This window comes from Saimiri boliviensis, chromosome 18 (assembly GCF_048565385.1).
Source record: "Saimiri boliviensis isolate mSaiBol1 chromosome 18, mSaiBol1.pri, whole genome shotgun sequence".
NCBI lineage: Eukaryota > Metazoa > Chordata > Mammalia > Primates > Cebidae > Saimiri > Saimiri boliviensis.
In genome coordinates this window covers 19020705-19044269 of record NC_133466.1, presented here as the reverse complement: position 1 = coordinate 19044269, position 23565 = coordinate 19020705, and the positions used below count along the sequence as shown (strand labels likewise).

The window sequence follows — 23565 nt, the reverse complement described above, 5'->3', positions numbered from 1 at the left end:
CTAAAATTCAGATTTAAGCATATTACTCTTATTTATAAAACATCAACATCTTCCCATTGATTTATAGAAAAATCCAATCTGTTAAGGGTGCTATAAATGATGCCATACAAGGCTCCTATATGTTACTCTCATCTTGAATCACTCCCTTATTTTCATTCTGGGTCCCCACTCTACAAAAATGATGTGTTGTTTCCAGCATGTGCACACTCCCTACCCAATGCCTGAAATATGGCTTCCCTCCATCACTGTGGGTTGCCTGTTGCTCCCCCACCAAAATTACCTTCTCCAGAATGCCATGTCTCATCCTGTCAACCCAGCTTAGGTGCCTTCTCTATAGTTTCTAAGAGTCTATACTTTCTTTCATATAACCTGCTCAACTGATTACTAACAGGTTCACCAGTATCATTAGAATTTTAGTCTCTTAAAGGTAAACAATGCTATCTGAAAGAAATACAGCATATTAATTAAGAACATCAGATTTGGAACAAAATAAACTTGGATTTGACTGCTGAAATGTCCATTTACTTAATAATTGTGTATGTGCAGATGGGGCCAGGCAGGTTCATGTCTCTGAACTCTAGACTCTGTATCTATAAAATATACCCAATCATACCTTCTTTTGAGTTTTTTAGGATTAAAATGAAATAGTACATAGTAAGGCCTTGCATTGTACTTGAAGCATGTTAAAATGATATTGTCTTATCTCATTTTGCCCAACATGTAGCCAACTAGCTGCTATATCATAGATATTTAGAAGATATATACATTTGCTACCAGTGCCCCTTGATAGCAATGCCTGATGAAGTCAAAATGTAATGGAGAGCAAATAGAACAAGTGGAGTCTTCTGAATCCTAATGCACTTTACTGATTCTAGAAGGAATAAATGAGAGGCTAAGCAAAATCTCAAGTTCAGCTAAGGAATATACTTTGTTGAAGGTATGTGCTTCCATTTTTTAAGTTATTGGAGAGGGACTGAGCTAGAAACAGTTCCTTTCTAGCTCAGTCCCTCTCCAATCACCATAAAGATTCATATTCCATAATGTACAACATGTTACTTATCAGGAAAAAAGAAACATAGTCCTTCAAATGCAATCTTTGCTCACAATTTAGTTCCATATTGTCCTTATGGGACTAAATAAGAAATACTGTCTTCTTACAGACTCTTGATGTAATCTATACTCATCCTTAATCTTTGATAAAGTTCCAAAATGGCTCTGGATCCTACTGACATCTGTTACTAAAGATAACACATGAAAGAGATAAAGATATCTATTCTCAATAAACAGAGAAAACATTACTAAAGAAAAAGTAAGTCAATTGCAGATTTCCTTAATCTAAATAAGGAAATGCAAAATATTAGAGAGCTATGAAAAATTGCTATTCAGACATAAGATGAATCTTTTTATTTCAGGTCTTTACCACTTAAGTGCAGCTCAGTGTTTGTTAAGGCTAATGAAACAGTTTGTAAAACAGAATAAATGCATTTGTGATCTCCAGTGTGTTCTCTCTGTTCTAGCAAAAAAAAAAAAAAAATCTAAAAACACTTGTTCATACAGCTACAAGGCTGAGGCTTTCATAGGAAATGAGATTTGAGGTCTAGACTAATTGATATTATAGCTTCACAACTAAATTTTGTAGTTTAGCCATAGGTCAATAAATAGCAGAAGCTTAGATTAATCCTTCCAAAGATAAAAGGAAAAGTCCATGTGCATCACTTCTAAATGTCTCTCTATTGCAAATAAATGATGTTTGAGTGTGCATTTATGATAATTGTCTAAGACCTATTTAACAATATATATTTGATACCTCATTAAAGCAACATCTACTTCTCTTGCTTGGTTACTGTTTTTCACAGCCAGTCCAATTGGCCAATATAAAATATATTTCCATTCTGAAACCTAAGTTTCACAAGAGAAAGAACATTTTTCTTTTTCAGTAAATTTACTTCATTATCATTAGAGTTTACATTATAAACACGACATTATCCTATTTAATTCTTTTTTTTTTTTTTTTGAGACGGAGTTTCGCTCTTGTTACCCAGGCTGGAGTGCAATGGCGCGATCTCGGCTCACCGCAACCTCCGCCTCCTGGGTTCAGGCAATTCTCCTGCCTCAGCCTCCTGAGTGGCTGGGATTACAGGCATGTGCCACCATGCCCAGCTAATTTTTTGCATTTTTAGTAGAGATGGGGTTTCACCATGTTGACCAGGATGGTCTTGATTTGTTGACCTCGTGATCCACCCGCCTCGGCCTCCCAAAGTGCTGGGATTACAGGCTTGAGCCACCGTGCCCGGCCCGATCCTATTTAATTCTTGTGTTGGTCAGGGATTATTCAGGGATGAAAAATGTTTTCCCAAACGAGGGAAACTTCATAGATAGTCAGAAGTGAAAAAGAAAATACAATCAGATCTCTTAGAAATATATTGGGAACTGGAAAATCAGAAACTGAGGTTATCTCTCTTAATTCACATGATTTCTCATCTCCTTCTCATTAGTACCCAATATCTCCTGATTTCTGGTCCAATTCATTGAGCCTATTGTCTTCGCTTAATGTGAGTAAATGTCATAAAAAAGTGTGCAGGAAGATGCAACAGAATATACATTCTTCTCAGCACCATGTCACACTTATTCTAAAATTGACCACATATTTGAAAGTTAAATACTCCCTAGCAAATACAAAAGAATAGAAATCATAATAAACAGTCTCTCAGACCACAATGCAACCAAATTAGAACTCAGGATTAGGAAACTCACTCAAAACCATGCAACTACATGGAAACTGAACAACTTGTTCCTCGATGACTATTAGTAAATAATGAAATTAAGGCAGAAATAAATAAGTTCATTGAAACCAATGAGAACAAAGACACCAGAAATAAGAACAAAATGAGAACAAAGACATAAGAAATGAGAACAAAATATACCAGAATCTCTGAGACACAGCTAAAGCAGTGTTTAAAGGGAAATTTATAGCACTAAATACCCACAGGAGAAAGGAAGAAAGAAAAAAATTTGACAATCTAACACCACAATTAAAAAACTAGAGAATCAAGAGCAAACAAATTCAAAAGCCAGCAGAATACAAGAAATAACTAAGATAAGAGCAGAACCGAATAAGACAGAGACACAAAAAACCCTTCAAAAATCAATGAGTCCAGGAGTTGGTTTTTCAAAAAGATTACTAAAATAGATAGACTACTAGCCAGACTAATAAGGAAGAAAGGAGAGAAGAATCAAATAGACACAATAAAAAATGAGAAAGGGGATACCACCACTGATCCCACAGAAATACAAACTACCATCAGAGAATACTATAAGCACCTCTACACATTTAAAAAAAAAAAAAAAAAAAAAAAAAAAAACTAGAAAATCTAGAAGAAATTAATAAATTCCTGGACACACACACCCTCACAAGACTAAACCAGGAAAAAGTTGAATCACTGAATAGACCAAAAACAAGTCCTGAAATTGAGACAGTAATTAACAGCCTACCAACCAAAAAAGTCCTAGGACCAGACAGATCACAGCCAAATTTTACCAGAAGTACAAAGAGGTGCTGGTCCTATTTGTTCTGAAACTACATCAAACAACAGAAAAAGAGGAACTCCTCCCTACCTCATTTTATGAGGCCAGCATCATCCTGATATCAAAATCTGGCAAAAACACTTTAAAAAAAAGAAAATTTCAGGCCAATATGCCTGATCAACATCAATGTAAAAATCCTCAGTAAAATACTGGAAAACTGGCTGGGCACTGGTGGCTCACTCCTGTAATTCCAGCACTTTGGGAGGCCAAGGCAGGTGGATCAAGAGGTGAGGAGAGCAAAACCATCCTGGCTAACACAGTAAAACCCCATGTTTACCAAAAATACAAAAAATGAGCTGGGCATGGTGGCACATGCTTGTGGTCCTAGCTACTTGGGAGGCTGAGTGAACCTCTATTCACAATTGCTACAAAGAAAATAAAATACCTAGGAATACAACTTATAAGGCATGTGAAGAATCTCTTCCAGGAGAACTACAACTCATTCCTCAAGGAAATAAGGGAGGACACAAATGAAAAAACATTCCATGCTCACGGATAGGAAACCAATATTGTGAAAATGGCCATACTTCCCAAAGTAATTTATAGATTCAATGCTATCCCCACTAATTTACCATTGACTTTTTTCACGGAATTAGAAAAAAACAATTTTAGGAGGATGCTGGGAAGATGGCCGCCTAAGAACAGCTCAGGACTTCAGCTCCCAGTGAAAGTGCAGAGGGTGAGTGAACGCCGCATTTACAGACGAACTCTTATTGCCCACAGACCAGGAGATACCCAGGCAGAGGGGTTGTCAGTGTCGCAGTCCCAGCTGGTGGGGCTGTTTTGGCCCCTGTGGGGCTGATTCCGCCCGCGAGGCTGCTGTGACCACGCCCTGTTGCTGCGGTTCTCCGTACAAAAGCCACTGGTCTGGGAGCCCTCTTAGCTGGCGAGCAGAGCTCTGAGACGGCAGAGTTGCCCATTCATCTGAAATAGCGAGTCAGGCCAGGAGATTCATAGGCAAAAAATCTGCCAGGAGCCGGCGCCGCAGTTCGAGCCGACTCCATGAGTCGCAGTACGGGAGATCCCGGCGCCTTTTCAACAAGCGACCGGAACTCGGGATCCTTCAACTTAAAAGAAAAGACTCTGAGTCAGGGAGCCAGGTGATCAGGCTCGGTTGGTCCCACCCCTCCACCCCCAACAACAACGAAAACAAAAACAGTAATTGGAAACCCTCTGGGTTGAGCCCTTCAAACCAAGCACAGCTGATCCTGGACGGCCCGGCTCGGTGGGGGAGGGGCTTCCGCCATTACTGAGACTCTCCACCGCTACGGAGGCAGGCCCCCGTTGCCGAGGCAACCCGCCGTTGCCGAGGCAACCTCCCACAACAGAGAGAGTCCGCCATAACAGAGGCGGGGCCACCGTTGCGGAGACAGTTCTAACTACGCCCATATAAAAAGGACTACAGGGAAGAGCTCAGGGCAGCTGGGCGGAGCCCACAGCAGCTCAGCAAAGCCCCTGCGGGCAGGCAGTGGCTAGGCGTGCTGCTAGCTGGGCGGGTCAGACCTGAAAGAAAAATCAAAAAAGGCAGTAGTGCAACGGAAACTCATAAAGCTCCAACTCCCTGGGACAGAGACAGACAACAGGTGGATAAACCCACAAAAATGGGAAGAAACCAGCGTAAAAAGGATGAAAACTCCCGAAACCAGAACACCTCTCCTCCTAAAAGGGATCACAACTCCTCACCAGCAAGGGAACCAGACCGGATGGAGAAGGAGAGTGATGAAATGACAGAATCAGACTTCAGAAGGTGGGTAGTAAGAAACTACAGCGAGCTAAAAGAACATGTTCTAACCGCATGCAAAGAAAATAAGAACCTTGAAAAAAGATTGGACGAACTGCTGACGAGAATGGACAGCATAGAGAGGAGTATAAGTGAATTGATGGAGCTGAAAAACGCAACGCGAGAACTTCGTGAAGCATGCACAAGCTTCAACAGCCGAATTGACCAAGCAGAAGAAAGGATATCAGAGGTCGAAGATCAACTCAATGAAATAAAAAGAGAAGGCAAGAACAGAGAAAAAAGCGCAAAAAGGAATGAACAAAATCTTCAAGAAATGTGGGACTATGTGAAAAGACCTAATCTACGTCTGATAGGTGTACCTGAATGCGATGAAGAGAATGAATCCAAGCTGGAAAATACTCTTCAGGATATTATCCGGGAAAACTTCCCCAACCTAGCAAGGCAGACCAATATTCAAATCCAGGAAATACAGAGAACACCACAAAGATATTCCGCAAGAAGAGCAACCCCAAGGCACATAATCGTCAGATTCACCAAGGTTGAAATGAAAGAGAAAATGCTAAGGGCAGCCAGAGAGAAAGGTCGGATTACCCACAAAGGGAAGCCCATTAGACTCACAGCAGATCTCTCACCAGAAACCCTACAAGCCAGAAGAGATTGGGGGCCAATATTCAACATCCTTAAAGAAAAGAACTTTCAACCCAGAATCTCCTATCCAGCCAAACTAAGCTTCATAAGCGAAGGAAAAATAAAATCCTTTGTGAACAAGCAAGCGCTCAGAGATTTCATCACCACCAAACCTGCTCTACAAGAACTCCTGAAAGAGGCTCTACACTTATAAAGGAACAACCAGTACCAGGCACTCCAAAAACACACCAAATGGTAAAAAAGCATGAACACAATCAAGAATCTGCATCAACTAACCAACAAAACAGCCAGGTAGCATCAAAATGACAGTATCAAAATCACACATAACAATACTATCCCTAAATGTCAATGGACTAAATGCCCCAATCAAAAGACACAGACTGGCAAACTGGATAAAAAGCCAAAACCCATCAGTGTGCTGTATCCAGGAAACCCATCTTACATGCAAGGATACACAAAGGCTCAAAATAAAGGGATGGAGGAAGATCTACCAAGCAAACGGAGAGCAAAAAAAGGCAGGAGTGGCAATTCTCATCTCTGATAAAATAGACTTTAAAGCAACAAAGATCAAAAGAGACAAAGAAGGACATTACATAATGCTAAAAGGATCACTGCAACAAGAAGAGCTAACGATCCTAAATATATACGCACCCAATACAGGAGCACCCAGATACATAAGGCAAGTTCTTAATGACCTACAAAGGGACTTGGACTCCCACACAATAATAGTGGGAGACTTTAACACCCCACTGTCAATATTAGACAGATCATCCAGACAGAAAATCAACAAGGATATCCAGGACCTGAATACAGACCTGGAACAAGCAAACCTAATAGACATTTACAGAACTCTCCACCCCAAATCCACAGAATATACATTCTTCTCAGCACCACATCATACCTACTCTAAAATTGACCACATAATTGGCAGTAAATCACTCCTCAGCAAATGCAAAAGAACAGAAATCATAACAAACAGTCTCTCAGACCACAGTGCAATCGAGTTAGAACTCAGAATGCAGAAACTAACTCAGAATCACACACCTTCATGGAAACTGAACAACTTGCTCTTGAATGTTGACTGGATAAACAATGAAATGAAGGCAGAAATAAAGATGTTCTTAGAAACCAATGAGAATGAAGACACAACATACCAGAATCTCTGGGACACATTTAAAGCAGTCTCTAGAGGAAAATATATAGCAATGAGTGCCCACATGAGAAGAAAGGAGAGGTCGAAAATTGACACCCTATCATCAAAATTGAAAGAGCTAGAGGAGCAAGATCAAAAAAACTCAAAACCTAGCAGAAGACAGGAAATATCTAAGATCAGAGCAGAACTGAAGGAAATAGAGACACAAAAAACTCTCCAAAAAATCAATAAATCCAGGAGCTGGTTTTTTGAAAAGATCAACAAAATAGACAGACCACTAGCCAGATTAATAAAAAAGAAAAGAGAGAATAACCAAATTGATGCAATAAAAAACGATAAAGGGGATATCACCACAGATTCCACAGAAATCCAAACCATCATCAGAGATTATTACAAACAACTCTATGCACATAAACTAGTAAAACTGGAAGAAATAGATAAATTCCTGGACACCTGCAACCTCCCAAGCCTAAATCTGGAAGAAGCCGAAACCCTGAATAGACCAATAACATGGTCTGAAGTCGAGGCAGCAATAAAGAGCCTACCACCCAAAAAAAGCCCAGGTCCAGATGGGTTCACAGCTGAATTCTACCAGACATACAAGGAGGAGCTGATACCATTCCTTCTGAAACTATTCCAGACAATCCAAAAAGAGGGAATCCTTCCCAAATCATTTTACGAGACAAACGTCATCCTGATGCCAAAACCCGGCAGAGACTCAACAATATCAAAAAGCTCATCCACCATGATCAAGTAGGATTCATCCCGGGGATGCAAGGCTGGTTCAACATATGCAAGTCCATAAACATAATTCATCACATAAACAGAACCAAAGACAAAAACCACATGATTATCTCGATTGATGCAGAGAAGACTTTTGACAAAATTCAACATCCCTTTATGCTAAAAACCCTCAATAAACTAGGTATTGACGGAACGTATCTCAAAACATTAAAAGCTATTTATGACAAACCAACAGCCAATATCATACTGAATGGGCAAAAACTGGAAGCATTCCCTTTGAAATCTGGCACTAGACAAGGATGCCCTCTCTCACCACTCCTATTCAATATAATACTGGAAGTTCTAGCCAGAGCAATCAGGCAAGAAAAAGAAATAAAGGGTATCCAAATTGGAAAGAAGGAAATCAAATTGTCTCTATTTGCAGATGACATGATTGTATATCTGGAAGACCCCATCATCTCAGCCTAAAATCTCCTGAAACTGATAAACAACTTCAGCAAAGTCTCAGGATACAAAATCAACGTGCAAAAATCACAAGCATTCCTGTACACCAGTAATAGACTTCAAGAGAGCCAAATCAAGAACGAACTGCCATTCACAATTGCTACAAAGAGAATAAAGTACCTAGGAATACAACTAACAAGGAACGTAAAGGACCTCTTCAAGGAGAACTACAAGCCATTGATCAATGAAATAAGAGAGGATACAAACAGATGGAGAAATATTCCATGTTCATGGTTAGGAAGAATCAACATCGTGAAAATGGCCATACTGCCCAAAGTAATTTACAGATTCAACGCTATTCCCATCAAGCTACCAATGACCTTCTTCACAGAACTGGAAAAAAACACCTTAAACTTCATATGGAACCAAAAGAAAGCCCGCATAGCCAAGTCAACTCTAAGCAAAAAGAACAAAGCAGGAGGCATCACACTACCGGACTTCAAACTATACTACAAGGCTACAGTAATCAAAACAGCATGGTACTGGTACCAAAACAGAGATATAGACCAATGGAACAGAACAGAGGCCTCACAGGAAATACAACATACCCACAACCATCTGATCTTCGACAAACCTGACAAAAACAAGCAATGGGGAAAGGACTCCCTGTTTAATAAATGGTGTTGGGAAAACTGGCTAGCCATGTGCAGAAAGCAGAAACAGGACCCCTTCCTGACACCTTACACCAAAATTAACTCCAGATGGATTAAAGACTTAAACATCAGACCTAACACCATAAAAACCTTAGAGGAAAATCTAGGGAAAACCATTCAGGACATAGGTGTAGGCAAGGACTTCATGACCAAAACGCCAAAAGCAATGGCAACAAAAGCCAAAATAGACAAATGGGACCTAATCAAACTCCACAGCTTCTGCACGGCAAAAGAAACAGTCAGTAGAGTGAATCGGCAACCAACAGAATGGGAAAAAATTTTTGCAGCCTACCCATCTGACAAGGGGCTGATATCCAGAATTTACAAAGAACTAAAGCAGATCTACAAGAAAAAAACAAACAAGCCCATTCAAAAATGGGCAAAGGACATGAACAGATACTTTACAAAAGAAGACATACAGGAGGCCAACAAACATATGAAAAAAATGCTCATCATCACTGGTCATCAGAGAAAGGCAAATCAAAACCACATTGAGATACCATCTCACACCAGTTAGAATGGAGATCATTAAAAAATCGGGAAACAACAGATGCTGGAGAGGATGTGGAGAAATAGGAACACTTCTACACTGTTGGTGGGAATGTAAATTAGTTCAACCATTGTGGAAGACAGTGTGGCGATTCCTCAAGGACCTAAAAATAGAAATCCCATTTGACCCAGCAATCCCATTACTGGGTATATATCCAAAGGATTATAAATCATTCTACTACAAGGACACGTGCACACGAATGTTCATTGCAGCACTGTTTACAATAGCAAAGACCTGGAACCAACCCAAATGCCCAACGATGATAGACTGGACAGGGAAAATGTGGTACATATACACCATGGAATATTACGCAGCCATCAAAAACGATGAGTTCATGTCCTTTGTAGGGACATGGATGAACCTGGAAACCATCATTCTCAGCAAACTGACACAAGAGCAGAAAATCAAACACCGTATATTCTCACTCATAGGCGGGTGCTGAACAATGAGAACACAAGGACACAGGGAGGGGAGCACTACACACTGGGGTCCATTGGGGGGAAATGGGGGAGGGGCGGGGGGTGGGGAAGTGGGAAGAGATAGCATGGGGAGAAATGACAGATACAGGTGAGGGGACGGAAGGCAGCAAACCACACTGCCATGTGTGTACCTATGCAACAATCTTGCATGTTCATCACATGTACCCCGAAACCTAAAATGCAATAAAATAAAAAAAAAAAAAAAAAAAAACAATTTTAAATTTTATATAGAACCAAAAAAGAGCCCATATAGCCAAAACAATCCTAAGCAAAAAGAACAAAGCTGGAGGTATCCTGCTACCTTACTGCAAACTATACTACAATACTACAGTAACAAAAACAGCACGGTACTGATACCAAAACAGATACATAGACCAATGGAACAGAACAGAGGCCTCTAAAATAATGCCACACATCTACATCCGTCTGATCTTTGACAAACCTGACAAAAACAAGCAATGCAGAAAGGATACCTTGTTTAATAAACGGTGTTGGGAAAACTGGCTAGCCATATGCAGAAAACTGAAACTGGACCCCTTCCTTCCACCTTATACAAAAATTAACACAAGATGGATTAAAGACTTAAACATAAGACCTAAAACCATAAAAACCCTAAAAGAAAATCTAGGCAATACCATTCAGGTCATAGGCATGGGCAAAGACTTCATGACTAAAACACCAAAAGCAATGACAACAAAAGCCAAAATTGACAAATGGGATCTAATTAAACTAAAGAGCTTCTTAAAAAAAAAAAAAAAACTACCATCAGAGTGAACAGGTAACCTACAGAATGGGAGAAAATTTTTGCAATCTACCCATCTGACAAAGGGCTAATATCCAGAATCTACAAGGGACTTAAACAAATTTACAAGAAAAAAGTCAACCCCATCAAAAAGTGGGCAAAGGATATGAACAGACAACTCAAAAGGAGACCTCTTTCTGTGGCCAACAAACATGAAAAAAAGTTAATCATCACTGGTCATTAAAGAAATGCAAATCAAAACCATATTGAAATACCATCTCTTGCCAGTTAGAATGGCAATCATTAAAAAGTTAGAAAACAACAGATGCTGGAGAGGATGTGGAGAAATAGGAATGCTTTTATACTGTTGGTGAGAGTGTAAATTAGTTCAACCATTGTGGTAGACAGTGTGGTGATTCCTCAAGGACCTAGAACCAGAAATACCATTTGACCCAGCAATCTCATTACTGGGTATATACCCAAAGGATTATAAATCATTCTACTATAAAGACACATGAACACGTATGTTTATTGCAGTACTGTTCACAATAGTAAAGACTTGGAATTAACCCAAACGCCCATCAATGATAGACTGGATAAAGAAAATGTGGCACATATACACCATGGAATAATATGCAGCCATTAAAAAGGATGAGTTCATGTTCTTTACAGGGTCATGAATGAAGCTAGAAACCATCATTCTCAGCAAACTGACACAGGAACAGAAAACCAAATACCACATGTTTTCACTCATAAGTGGGAGGTGAACAATGAGAACACATGGACACAGGAAGGGGAACATCACACACCAGGGTCTGTCAGGCCATGGGGTTAGGAGAGTGATAGAATTAGAAGAAATGCCTAGTGTAGATGACAGGTTGATGGGTACAAAAAAACCACCATGGCATGTGTATACCTATGTAACAAACCTGCACATTCTGCACACGTATCCCAGAACTTAAAGTATTTTTAAAAATCAATATATTATTCATCTTTTAACTGCTCTTTTTCAGAAAAATAAAATCCCTACTTCTCTATGTGCACTATAGAGAAGATATTTTTGTATTTTCTTTAAATTTCCTAATTCTTTAATTATGCCCAGTCAAGTTCTTAATATATTATCCTGTTTATTAGATCAACTATTTAAAAAATTATATCTTGGTGTTCTGGGTTGGATTTTATTTGTAGTACAGGCTTTCCTACTAAGCTCCAGGCCTGAATAATTAGGTGGCTGCTTGATTCCTCCACTTGTATGTCTCAGAAGCATCCCATTTTCAACATGTCCCAAAACATAACAAAATCTGCTAGACCTCTACAGAACATTCCACCCAAAACAACAGAATATACATTCTTCTCATCACCACATGGCACATACCTTAAAGTTGACCACATAATTGGACATAAAACAATCCTCAGCAAATGAAAAAAAAAAAATTATACCAAATACACTCTTGGACCACAGTGCAATAAAAATAGAAGTCAAGACCAAAAAAAAAAAAAAATGCCCAAAACCGTGTACTTACATGAAAATTAAACAACATGCTCCTGAATGACTTTTGGGTAAACAATGAAATTAAGTCAGATATCAAGAAGTTCTTTGAAACTAATGAGAATAAAGATACAACATACTAGAATATTTGGGATACAGCTAAGGCAGTGTTAAGAGGGAAATTTATAGCACTAAATGCTCACATCAAAAAGTTAGAAAGATCTCAAATTAACAAGCTAACCTCACAGCTGAAAGAATTAGAGAAGGAACAGCAAATCAACCCCAAAGCTAGCAGCAGACAAGAAACAACAAAAATCAGAGCTAAACTGAAGGAAATTGAGACACACACACAAAAAAATGCAAATGATCAGTGAATCCAGTAATTGGCATTTTGAAAAAATTACCAACATAGATAGGCCACTAGCTATACTAATAAAGAAGAAAAGAGAATAGATCCAAATAAACACAATTAGGGGAGGTATAGCAGGGAGTGTGGGTTAGGGGAGGGATAGCTTTAGGAGAAATACCTAATGTAGATGATGGAGAACTGGATGCAACACACCACCATGGCACACATATACTTATGTAACAAACCTGCACATTCTGCACATGTACCCTAGAACTTGAAGTATAATTTTAAAAAAGAGAAAAATGACATTACCACTTGCCCCACAGAGATAAAAATAACTATCAGAAACTACTGCAACACCTCTACACACACACACTGGAAAACCTAGAAGATATGGATCAGTCCCTGGAAACACACCCTCCCAAGACTGAGCCAGAAATTGATTCCCTGCACAGATCAATAATGAGCTCTGAAACTGAATGAGTAATAAATAGCCTACTAAGTAGTAAAAGACCAGGACAAGATGGATTCACAGTAGAATTCTACCAGATGTACAAAGAAGAGCTGGTACCATTCCTACTAAAACTATTCCCATAAATTGAGAAAAGGGGACTCCTCCCCAACTCATTCTATGAGGCTAGCATTCTCCTGATACCAAAACCTGGCAGAGACACAGTTTAAAAAGAAAACTTCAGGCCAATATCCTTGATGAACCTTGATGCAAAAATCCTCAATAAAATATTTCTAAACAAAATGCAGCAGGACATCAAAAAGCTAATCTACCATAATCAAGTAAAATTCATCCTTGGGATGCAAAGTTGGTTCAATGTACACAAACCAATACATCTAACTCATCACATAAACAGAACTAAGGAAGAAAAAAACATGATTATCTCAATAGATGCAGTAAAGGCTTCTGATAAAATTCAATATCTCTTCATGTTAAAAACTCTCAATTAACCAAGTACTGAAGGAACATACTTCAAAATAATAAAAGCCACCTGTAACAAACCCACAGACAACAGCATACTAAATAGGGAAAAGCCAAAAACAGTCTCCTGGAACACTGGCACAACACAAGAATACCCTTACTGACCACTCCTATTCAACATGTCATTGGAAGCGCTGGCCAGATCAATCAGGTAAAAGAAAGAAATAAAGCATATTTAAATAGGAAGAGAAGAATTTAAACAATCCCTTTTTGCAGAGGACATGTTTCTGTATCTAGAAAACCACATAGTCTCAACCCAAAGTCTCCTTCAGATAATAAACAACTTCAGCAATGTTGCAGGACACAAAGTTAATGTACAAAAATCACTAGCATTCCTATACACCAACAACAGCCTAGCCAAGAGCCAAATCAACAATGCAATCCCATTCACAATTACCATAAAAAGAATAAAATATCTAGGAATACAGCAAACCAGAGAGGTGAAAGACCTCTACAATGGGAATTCCAAAGTACTGCTCAAAGAAATCAGTGATGACAAACAAAAAAACTACAAAAACATCCCATGCTCATGTACAGGAAGAATCAATATTATTAAAATGGCCATAATGCCCAAATCAATTTACAAATTCAATGCCATTCCTATCAAACTACCAGCAACATTTTTCACAGAAAAAAAAATCTATTTTAAAATTTATATGAAACCAAAAGAGAGCCCAAATGGCCAAGGCAATCCTAAGCAAAAAGAACAAAACTGTAGGCATCACGTTACCAAACTTCAAACTATACTATAGGGCTACAGTAACCAAAACAGCATAGTACTGATACAAAAACAGACACAAAGACCAATGAAACAGAATAGAGGGCCCAGAAACAAGCCCACATGCCTATGATCATCTGATCTTTGACAAAGCTGACAAAAACAAGCAATGGGGAAAGGACTCCCTATTAAATAAACAGTGCTCAGGTAACTGGCTAGCCATATGCAGAAGACTGAAACCGGACCCCTTCTTTATGCCATTTACAAAAATAAACTCAAGATAAATTTAAGACTTAAATGTAAAATCCCAAACTATAAAAACCCTAGACAACTTATGCAATACCATTCTAGACATAGGAATGGGCAAAGATTTTATGACAAAGATGCCAAAAGCAATCACAATGAAAGCAAAAATTGATAAACTTAAGAGCTTTTGCACAGCAAAAGAAACTATCAACAGAAAAAAAAAAAGAAAACCTACAAAATGGGAGAAAATATTTGCAAACTGCATCTGACAAAGGTCTAATATCCAATATCTATAAGGGATTTAAAGAAATTTACCAAAATAAAAAGCAAACAACCCTATTGAAAAGTAGACAAAACACATGAACAGGCACTTTTCTAAAAAAAACATACATGCAGCCAAAAAGTATATTTTTAAAAGCTCAATATCACTGATCAATAGAGAAATGCCAATTCCTGAAAATAAATTCCTTTCTCCTATTTCTCTCTCTATGTGTGTGTGTGTGTTACATGTGTAACAGGATATTAGGCATATACATATGTATATACCTATGTATACATACATGTATATGTATATATACACATATACATATGTGTATGCATACATGTGTGTATATACATATACGTGTGTTTATATATACATATATGTACATGTGTGTATACATAGATGTATATGCATGTATGTATGTATGCCCTATTACATATATAAATTAAATATACAAAAATTTAATTATCTCCTATTAGTTCCCTTTCTCTGGAGAACCCTCATACACCAGTATAGCTAAAGAGTTGTTATTCCTACATGTAATCAATATAAAAGTTATTAATGAGATATTTTGGTTTTTTCATATAAGTTTTTGAAATCTTGTTTGTGCTTATAGCATTTATCAATTTGGACTGGCCACATCTCAAGTGCTGGATAAGCACACATGAATAGTGGCCATCATACTGGGCAGTGTAAGTCTAGAGCACAGCATAAGGTGAAGTGGAACGAACAAAAAGGAAAACAGATCAGGGTTTTAACTCCACCCTGTCACTGAGGCTCAGTGAATGCTGGCTATAATTTCTATGCTCGTAACTGGAGAACCTCCCTGAGCCTCAGTTTCCTCATACATAGATGAGGGATGATAGTACCTCCCTTAGAGAGCTGTTATAAAGATTCATTGGAAAGCCTGTCACAGAGTGCTTGGTAAAGTGTAGGTGCTCAGTAAGTATCAGGCACTTTTCTTTCCCTCAGTCTTCATATCTGTTTTCCTACCTTCCCTCTTCAAGGAAAAAGTCTGCTTATTTTATCACTGTTTCTCCAGCTTGGCCTACTGGTAGGTGCTAGTAAGTGTTTGTAGAAATAATGAGTGGTCTTAAGTTACTATAGTGGAGGATATCCAACTGTTAATTTATATTTTCCTTTAATAAATCATCCTTTAAAACACTTCAGCAAGAGTTTCAAGTCGTTGAGCTGTTGACATTGTAGCTGGTGGTCCAATGGAGAGACACTCCAAGGTTTAGTTTGGGGATTTGAGGGAAGAGACTGTTAAGTGAGGGAAGAGACTGTTAAGTGGAAGAATCATGAACAAAACAAACCAGATGGGATGAACCACAGACATGGCAGCATCACAAACAAAACAAACCAGATGAGATGAACCACAGGCTTCTATGTCATAAGAGTACACAAAATTTTTTAATTCGGTTACTGAAGATAGATTTGAAAACTGTTAAAGAGATGTATCCTTATGCAAGGAAAAAAATAGAAAACACATTCACCCTGGGTCACAAAAATCTAATTTAGATTAAAAGAATTTGCCCTGCAAGTGACTACGTTAAAGACGTTAATCCATTTGCAAAAGTAAAATTTCCTGATAATATGACATACTATGATGGTATCTGATGTATTAATCAGGGTTCTCTAGAGAAACAGAACCAATAGGAGACATAGAGATATAATATATTATATGGAAATGGCTCAAATGAGTATAAAGCTGACAAGTCCCAAGATCTGAAGCCAGCAAGCTGGAAAACCAGGAGAGCTAATAATTCCAGTGGTAAGCCTGGCAAGTTTGAGACTCAGGGCAAGCCACTGTTTCAGTTAGAGTTCAAAGGCAGGAAGAAAAAAAAAGTGACGTCTCAAAGGCACTCAGGCAGAAAGAGCTCCCTTTAATTCACAGGAAGGTGAGCCACTGTCCTCTTCAGGTCCTCAACTAATCAGACCACGTGGCACCACCCACATCATGGAGGGCAATCTGCTTTACTCAGTCTATCCTGTTTCTCCTGTGATTTTTTTTTTTTTTTTTTTTTTTTTTTGTATTTTGGCTCATGTATCCAAAAACACCCTCACTGATATACCCAGAATAATGTCTGATCAAATGCCTGGGCATCCCATAGCCCAGTTAAGTTGACACTTAAAATTAACCATTACACCTGATAAATAGTCATGACAGATTTCTTTCAGAGCTTACTATGTCAGAAAAATTTGCTTGCAACAAATAGGTCTCCTTTTTCTCCCTACTCTGATTCTTCTCAAGTGCATTATTTTCTTTCCCTCATCGTCATACGAGCTATTGGAGAAACACTTTGGAATGGGAGCTATCATCTGCAGCACCCCACCCCATGCCATGCTTTTTACCATGTATTCATCACACTGTGTCTCCACAAGAAGCTAGAGGACAGGAGAAATCATTCAACTGGCAACAACCTTGGAAGGCCACTGCAGCCCTAACTCTCTTTCTCAGCTTTGTTAGTTCAAAAACTCAATTTTGTCAGGGTGCCAAATTCAGTCAAACAGAAATTATAATTCACAAAAACTAGATTCAAAAAACTTCTGTACAAACAAACAAAAAATCATCTTATTAATTACAAGAAATACAACTGCCAAGGGGGATCTCAAGCTAAAGCATCCTCTTTCTTGTAAAATCATATTGAAAGTCAAATTAGAATTGAAATATTAGGTTTGGGCAAAAGTAATTGCAAGTAATTGTGTTTTTTGCCTTTCAAAGTAATGTCAAAAACTGCAGTTACTTTTGCACCAACCTAATATTGATTACTTGACTTGAATTCAGAGTAAGTGGAAGGTTGATTCAATCAAATGATCATGACACCAAGCCAAGAATGTTAATGCCACAATTTCAACAATCATCAGAAAGGAAAAAACTTGGAACCCAATTTTGCTAGATTTTTCTGCCATAGTGTACTCATAGATTCTTCTTTTTTTTTTTTTTTTTCATATGCCAGGTGAACCAACTCCCTATATTATAACACATTATTTCTTTCAAAACCATTTAACAAGTTACAAGTTGAGTCTTACTGGCCTATAAACTATTTGACCTTATTCAGATGACCCATCTCACTGCACTCAATTTCCTTAAGTTTTCAAATAAAATCTCACTGTTCTACTTTTTTTCATTACTATCCATTTAATTCTTAAAACAATCCTGTTCTGGTAATCAAATGCTGATTAACAAGCTATCACAAAATGTCCTTACTTAAAATAATAAGCATTTTTATTAATATCATTATTATTCTCAACACATTCTCAATGTCATTTTCAGACCAGGTTACTGGTATAACTGACATTGGAATATTCTAACACTTTTAACTGATGTTTTGAAGCCCTCCTGACAATTATTAGAAGAAATAACTTTTCTATTCTCTACTATACATTCTTTATGTCACTTGGCTACTGCACATATGAAGACATTCTGTTTATTCCTCAACACTTATATATTCATGTCCCTCTTCTGTTCTTAGAAATGCATGGAGTTGACTGCTTAACTGGTATGTTGGACTATTCCATCTTAAAATGTTAATGAAGGTTAAAAACAGGTGATATCCTCTCTTATACAAGAGCATTCTTCGCCTTACCCCAAAAGAATTGGTAAATTTGAAATATAATCATCAAAGCAAGGTTGACAGAAACAAACTTTGGTCTGGTAAGAGAAGATTTGAAGGTGAAGAATTTATTTATTTATTTTAAAAATACATATTGACAGCATGGTGGCTCACCCTGTAATCCCCACACTTTGGAGGATGAAGCAGGGTGGAATGCTTGAGCTCAGGAGTTCAAGACCAGCTTGAGCAACATAGCCAGACTCTGTCTCTACAAAAAAAAAAAAAAAATGAAAGAGAGTAAAGAAAAATCAGCTCAGCATGGTGGCACACATCTATAGTCCCAGCTACCCAGGAGGCCGAATGGGGAGGATCATCTGAGCCCAGGGAGGTTGAGGCTGCAGTGAGCTATGATTGCATCACTGCACTCCAACCTGGGTAACAGTAATGAAACCCTCAAAAAATAAATACATAAAATAAAATTTTAAAGCACATATCAACCCACAAGACATAATTATTTGTTAAGAATGACCATTTGGTGACAAGCAGCCCAAGAAAGTAAATTTACCCTTAATAGATTTTAACTTTTTTTTTTTTGAGGCAAGATCTCGCTATGCCACCCAAACCATAGTGCAGTGGCGCAATCACGACTCACTGCAGCCTCCATCTCTCAGGCCCAAGCAATCCTCTCACCTCTCAGCCTCCCGAGTAGCTGAGACTGCAGGCATACACCATCACACCCAGCTAATTTTTGTATTTTTTGCAGAGATGGGGTTTCACCATGTTACCCAGGCATGTCTCGAACTCCTGGGCTCAAGGGGTCTGCCCTCCTCAGCCTCCAAAAGTTCTGGGATTAAAGTGTGATTTACCTCACCCAGCTAACAATTTTTAAAATCAAATTAATCCTTACAAAGGTCTTATAATCCCTCCTAAAATCCCCATGCTACAAGTCCAGCTTAATAAAGAATCAGAAGCCATTGAGACATCTAGCCTTAGACCTCATACCTCATGATACTAATACTTTAAGGCTCTCATAAGAGGAGCTCATACAGGTCTTAAAACTTCACAATTACTAGAATGCCAAGACCTCAGATGAAATTATTTTCTTGTGGCTTTCTACAGAAAACCAAGAAGTACAAAAATTTGCTTTTAAGCTACTGTACTCATTTATTCAACAAATATTTGTCAGGTGTTGCTATGTGCCAGGAACTGACATACGAGAGCATAGCCAGACGAGGCGTGACCCCTGCCCTAAGAAAACTCGCAATATGAATAAATGCACTCAGACCTGGAGTCATGCTGGGACTTTCCATGCCTTGCTTCCTTTCTTTTCTTCTTTCTTTCTTTAGCGTTATCATCAAATGCTACTGTAGTGTAATAATTAAGAGAACAAGTTCTAAAATTAAAATGCTAGGGTTCATAACCTAGTTCCACTAAGAAAGACAATTTTTAAAAGTCATAACTAATAAATAACCAGAAGAAATTATAATCAATGCTCTTATATGGAGCAGAACTCTGAAAGTAGGCACTGTTACATTCCAGAGAAGCTCTCAAAGAACATTTTTTTGTTCTGATTCCAACTACATTTGCTTTTCCCTAAGAAATGGCTTTTTTGTGAAATGTAGTGTTTTTACTTAAGTACCTTTTGTCTGTTCCTACCCCCCAGTTTATTATTTTATAAACCAGTTGATAAATAAGTAGTTTCTTGGGGCATTATATATTACTTACACATTTTCTATGTAGTAAACATGTATGTGTATGTGTGTGTGTGTGTATCTAACTACTTTGTTGGAGTGACTCCTATGGTTTGGAATTGCTGGGGACAAGTTTATGCAAAAATCTACATTTTTCAGTAAACCCTCCATGACTAGAGTAAGTTTTCCCAGCATTTGAGAATTTTTCATTTCCTAAAGCTGTACAAACGTCAGATATCAATATTTGTAAGTATCAATAATGTAATTCATAATAAAATTACTTTCTAAGCTATTAATATTAACTGTATCATACTCATATAGCCTTATAACTCATTTGTACCATTCCATTTTCCTCCGTTCCTTTTATTTTCACTTCCCTTGTAATGTTAGTCTCTATGTACTGATTTCTGAAGAGTTTATTTATGATTAAAGAAGTTAATATTTTGTCTAGAATTGCAAATATGCTTTTTCTCATTCATTTTACTGTGGTGTTTTATTTTTGGTTATACAGAACTTGTATATTGAAATATAATCTTGTTCTGTTCTTAAAAAAATGGCTTTTACATAATTCTCAGATAACAATTCTTCAATATTTTGAAAAATCATTCCATTAAACCTTGCTTTTCTCTCTACCTTGTGAACTGTTGGCCAGTGAGACAAAGTTTCATTTTCACTTTTTCAAAATGATAGTATAAAAAAAAACAGAAGTGAAAGTATGAATCATAATATAATCAGGAGTTCATACTGAGATACCCATTTATAACTCAGAAAACCACGGGGTATTTCCAAACTGATGTCATTCATAGAAAGAATACCATGTGTTGTGGAAGAATAAGAAAAATTACCTATACCAACTGGGAAATTTAGAATGCATATGGGATATTCCCAGAGAATTATTTTCATTAAAAAAAATTTTTTATGAAGATCAACTATGTTTCAAATACTTACAGTGACAGTCATCTTGGAAATTACAAACTGGATTCTGGATTATACTTTTAAATTATGATAAGTGAGACAATGGACATTGAGATTTTACTTTAAAGCATGTAATGCCATTATAACTATGTAACTCAAAGTTATTTATATAACTCAAGGTTATTTATACAAATAACCTTATAAATAAAACTAAAGTTTTATTTTCCTTAAAGAGTTATATGAATACCAAAGTAGCCATGAAATCCCATGTAGTTGTTTAACTTATAAGGAAGAATTTTTATAGGAAAAAATATGATCCCTGCTCAAATTATTAAAATTGAGCTAGACACAGTGGCTCACACCTGTAATCCCAAATGGGAGGTCAAGACAGGCAAATCACTTGAGGCCTGGAATTTGAGACCAGCCTGGCCACTATGGTGAAACCCCATCTCTAATAAAAATACAAAAATTACCTGGGCACATTGGCACACACCTGTAATCCCAGCTCTGAGATGGTGCCACTGCACTCTAGCCTGGGGACGGGGTGAGATTCTGTCTCAAAAAATCATTATTAAAATTGATTGCTTTTATTGTATAATTTTTGAGGGAGAGAATACATATAAATCTCATTTTTCTAACAAAACAATTAAAAATGATTTTTTCCTTCTCTCCATTGTATTAAAAATTTTAAAGAACTTAAAAATGTTATGGTATACATGGAATAAATTAATGACACTACAGAGAGGAAGCCTTTCCCAGGAAATATTCTCCTAAAGGCTGTCTATGTATATTTGCTTGGAAAACACTTTGGCTGTGTTCGTTCTGCCATATTTGCTGCTATGGTTGCTGCTCTGTCAGTTGTTTTGAGAGATCCTAATATCCAGTTGTAAGGACAGGCCAGCTATATCTCTTTTCAATCTGAATGTCCCTTTTGCCTAATAAGCCAACAACCCTGACATGGAAGAATCCACAAAAGTCATGCCACTCACTAAACCTGGTAATACTGTGGCCTGTTCTTTGGTTTCTGAGACCTATCGATGAGTCCAGCGATAAACCCACAATGTCCTGACTTGATGCCTGCTATGAACTGCTTTGTTATCCTAAATCTTTCAGTGGAGACCCAGGTGAATCTGCCAGTAGGATAGTCTGTAATTTAGAAATAGATTTTGAAATGTATCAGAAAATTAGGTCTCTCCTCATTCTATACACCAACAGAAAGTCCACATGGATTAAAGAACTTAAAGACTAAAAGCAACCCTTAACAGTATTAGGAGAAAATGTAGGAGACTATCTCATACCATTAAAGTAATAAAAGATTTATCAAAATATATAAAAGTTCATCAATTGTAACAAATGTACCATTCTGGTGTGGGATATTGACAATGAAGGAAATTATGCCAATGCAAAGGTGGAGGTAGGTATAAGGGAAATCTATGTATCTTCTACTCTATTTTACTATGAAACTAAAACTGCTCTTAAAAAATTGAGTGGACTTCCGTCAAGATGGACTAATGGGAACAGCTCTGAATCACAGCTCCCGGCAAGAGAAACACAGAAGATGAGTGAACTCTGCATTTCCAACCAAGGTACCAGGTTCATTTCAATGGGACTGGTTGGACAGTGGGTATAGCCCAGAGAAGGCACATTGAGGCAGGGTGGGGTGCTGCCCCACCCAGGAAGTGCAAGTGACTGGAGGATCATGGACTTTACCCCCTCCACACTCCAGTTCAGATACGGTGCTTCTCCCATACCCTTTGAAACTCACAGTCAGGGAGAATGCTGCTGGGCTGAGAAGCACTGCAAGTTGCCAGTGCAGATCTGAGTGACACCTCCGGCTGGCCCAGTGCCTCAAGTTGTCAGCACAGAATGGGGCAGAGGTTTTAGCTAGCACTAAGAGTGCCTGTGGGACAGATCTACCTGCCCAACAGAAAGAGGGAGAGCTGAAAGCAGGGAGACAGGAGATACAGCCACAAAGACCAGTAAACTGAAGCCCTCTCACTTCAGAGTTTCACAGCCAGCAATCAGATCAAGCTTGACCTGGGACAGTCAAGCTCCGTGGGGGGAAGAGCATCCACGATTGCAAAGGTGGGTCTAATCTCAGCTATGTAAAAAAGAGCCAGAGGAAGCCTAAACAGCAGCTGGGCTGAGTCAGAGGGAGTCCAGCAGCACCTATGCAGGCAGACAAGGGACAGACTGCCTCCTCAAGCAGCTCCCTGAACCCTGTATAACCAAAAAAAAAAAAAAAAAAAACACCTCATGCAGTATAGGGAACTGACTATTAGAAGGAAAACTAAAAAACAGAAAGAAATAGCTTCAACATCAACAGAAAGTATGTCCACTCAGAAACCCCATCTGAAATCACCAACTTAAAAGGCCAAAGGTAGGTAAACCAAGGAAGATGGAAAGAAACCAACAAAAAAAAAAGATGAAATTTGCAAAGACCAGAATGCCTCTCCTCCTCCAAGGGATCACAACTCCTCACCAGCAAGGAAACAAAACAGGATGGAGAATGAGTTTGACAAATTGACAGAAGCAGGTTTCAGAAGGT

General features: G+C 38.1%; 2 protein-coding genes across 6 annotated transcripts in view; both read right to left on the bottom strand.

The window, feature by feature from the left end:
• The window catches only part of LOC141582055 (putative uncharacterized protein encoded by LINC00158), a 38094-nt gene extending 36086 nt beyond the window's left edge, over positions 1 to 2008 (bottom strand). Inside the window, exon 1 of the mRNA XM_074389445.1 lies at positions 1159 to 2008. Within this exon, the coding sequence (XP_074245546.1) occupies positions 1159 to 1296 (138 nt within the window). The 5' untranslated portion in view covers positions 1297 to 2008. The remainder of the gene's footprint in view (positions 1 to 1158) is intronic.
• Positions 1 to 23565, bottom strand: part of MRPL39 (mitochondrial ribosomal protein L39) — a 198719-nt gene that overhangs the window by 47592 nt on the left and 127562 nt on the right. The gene's annotated exons all lie outside the window — the stretch shown is intronic.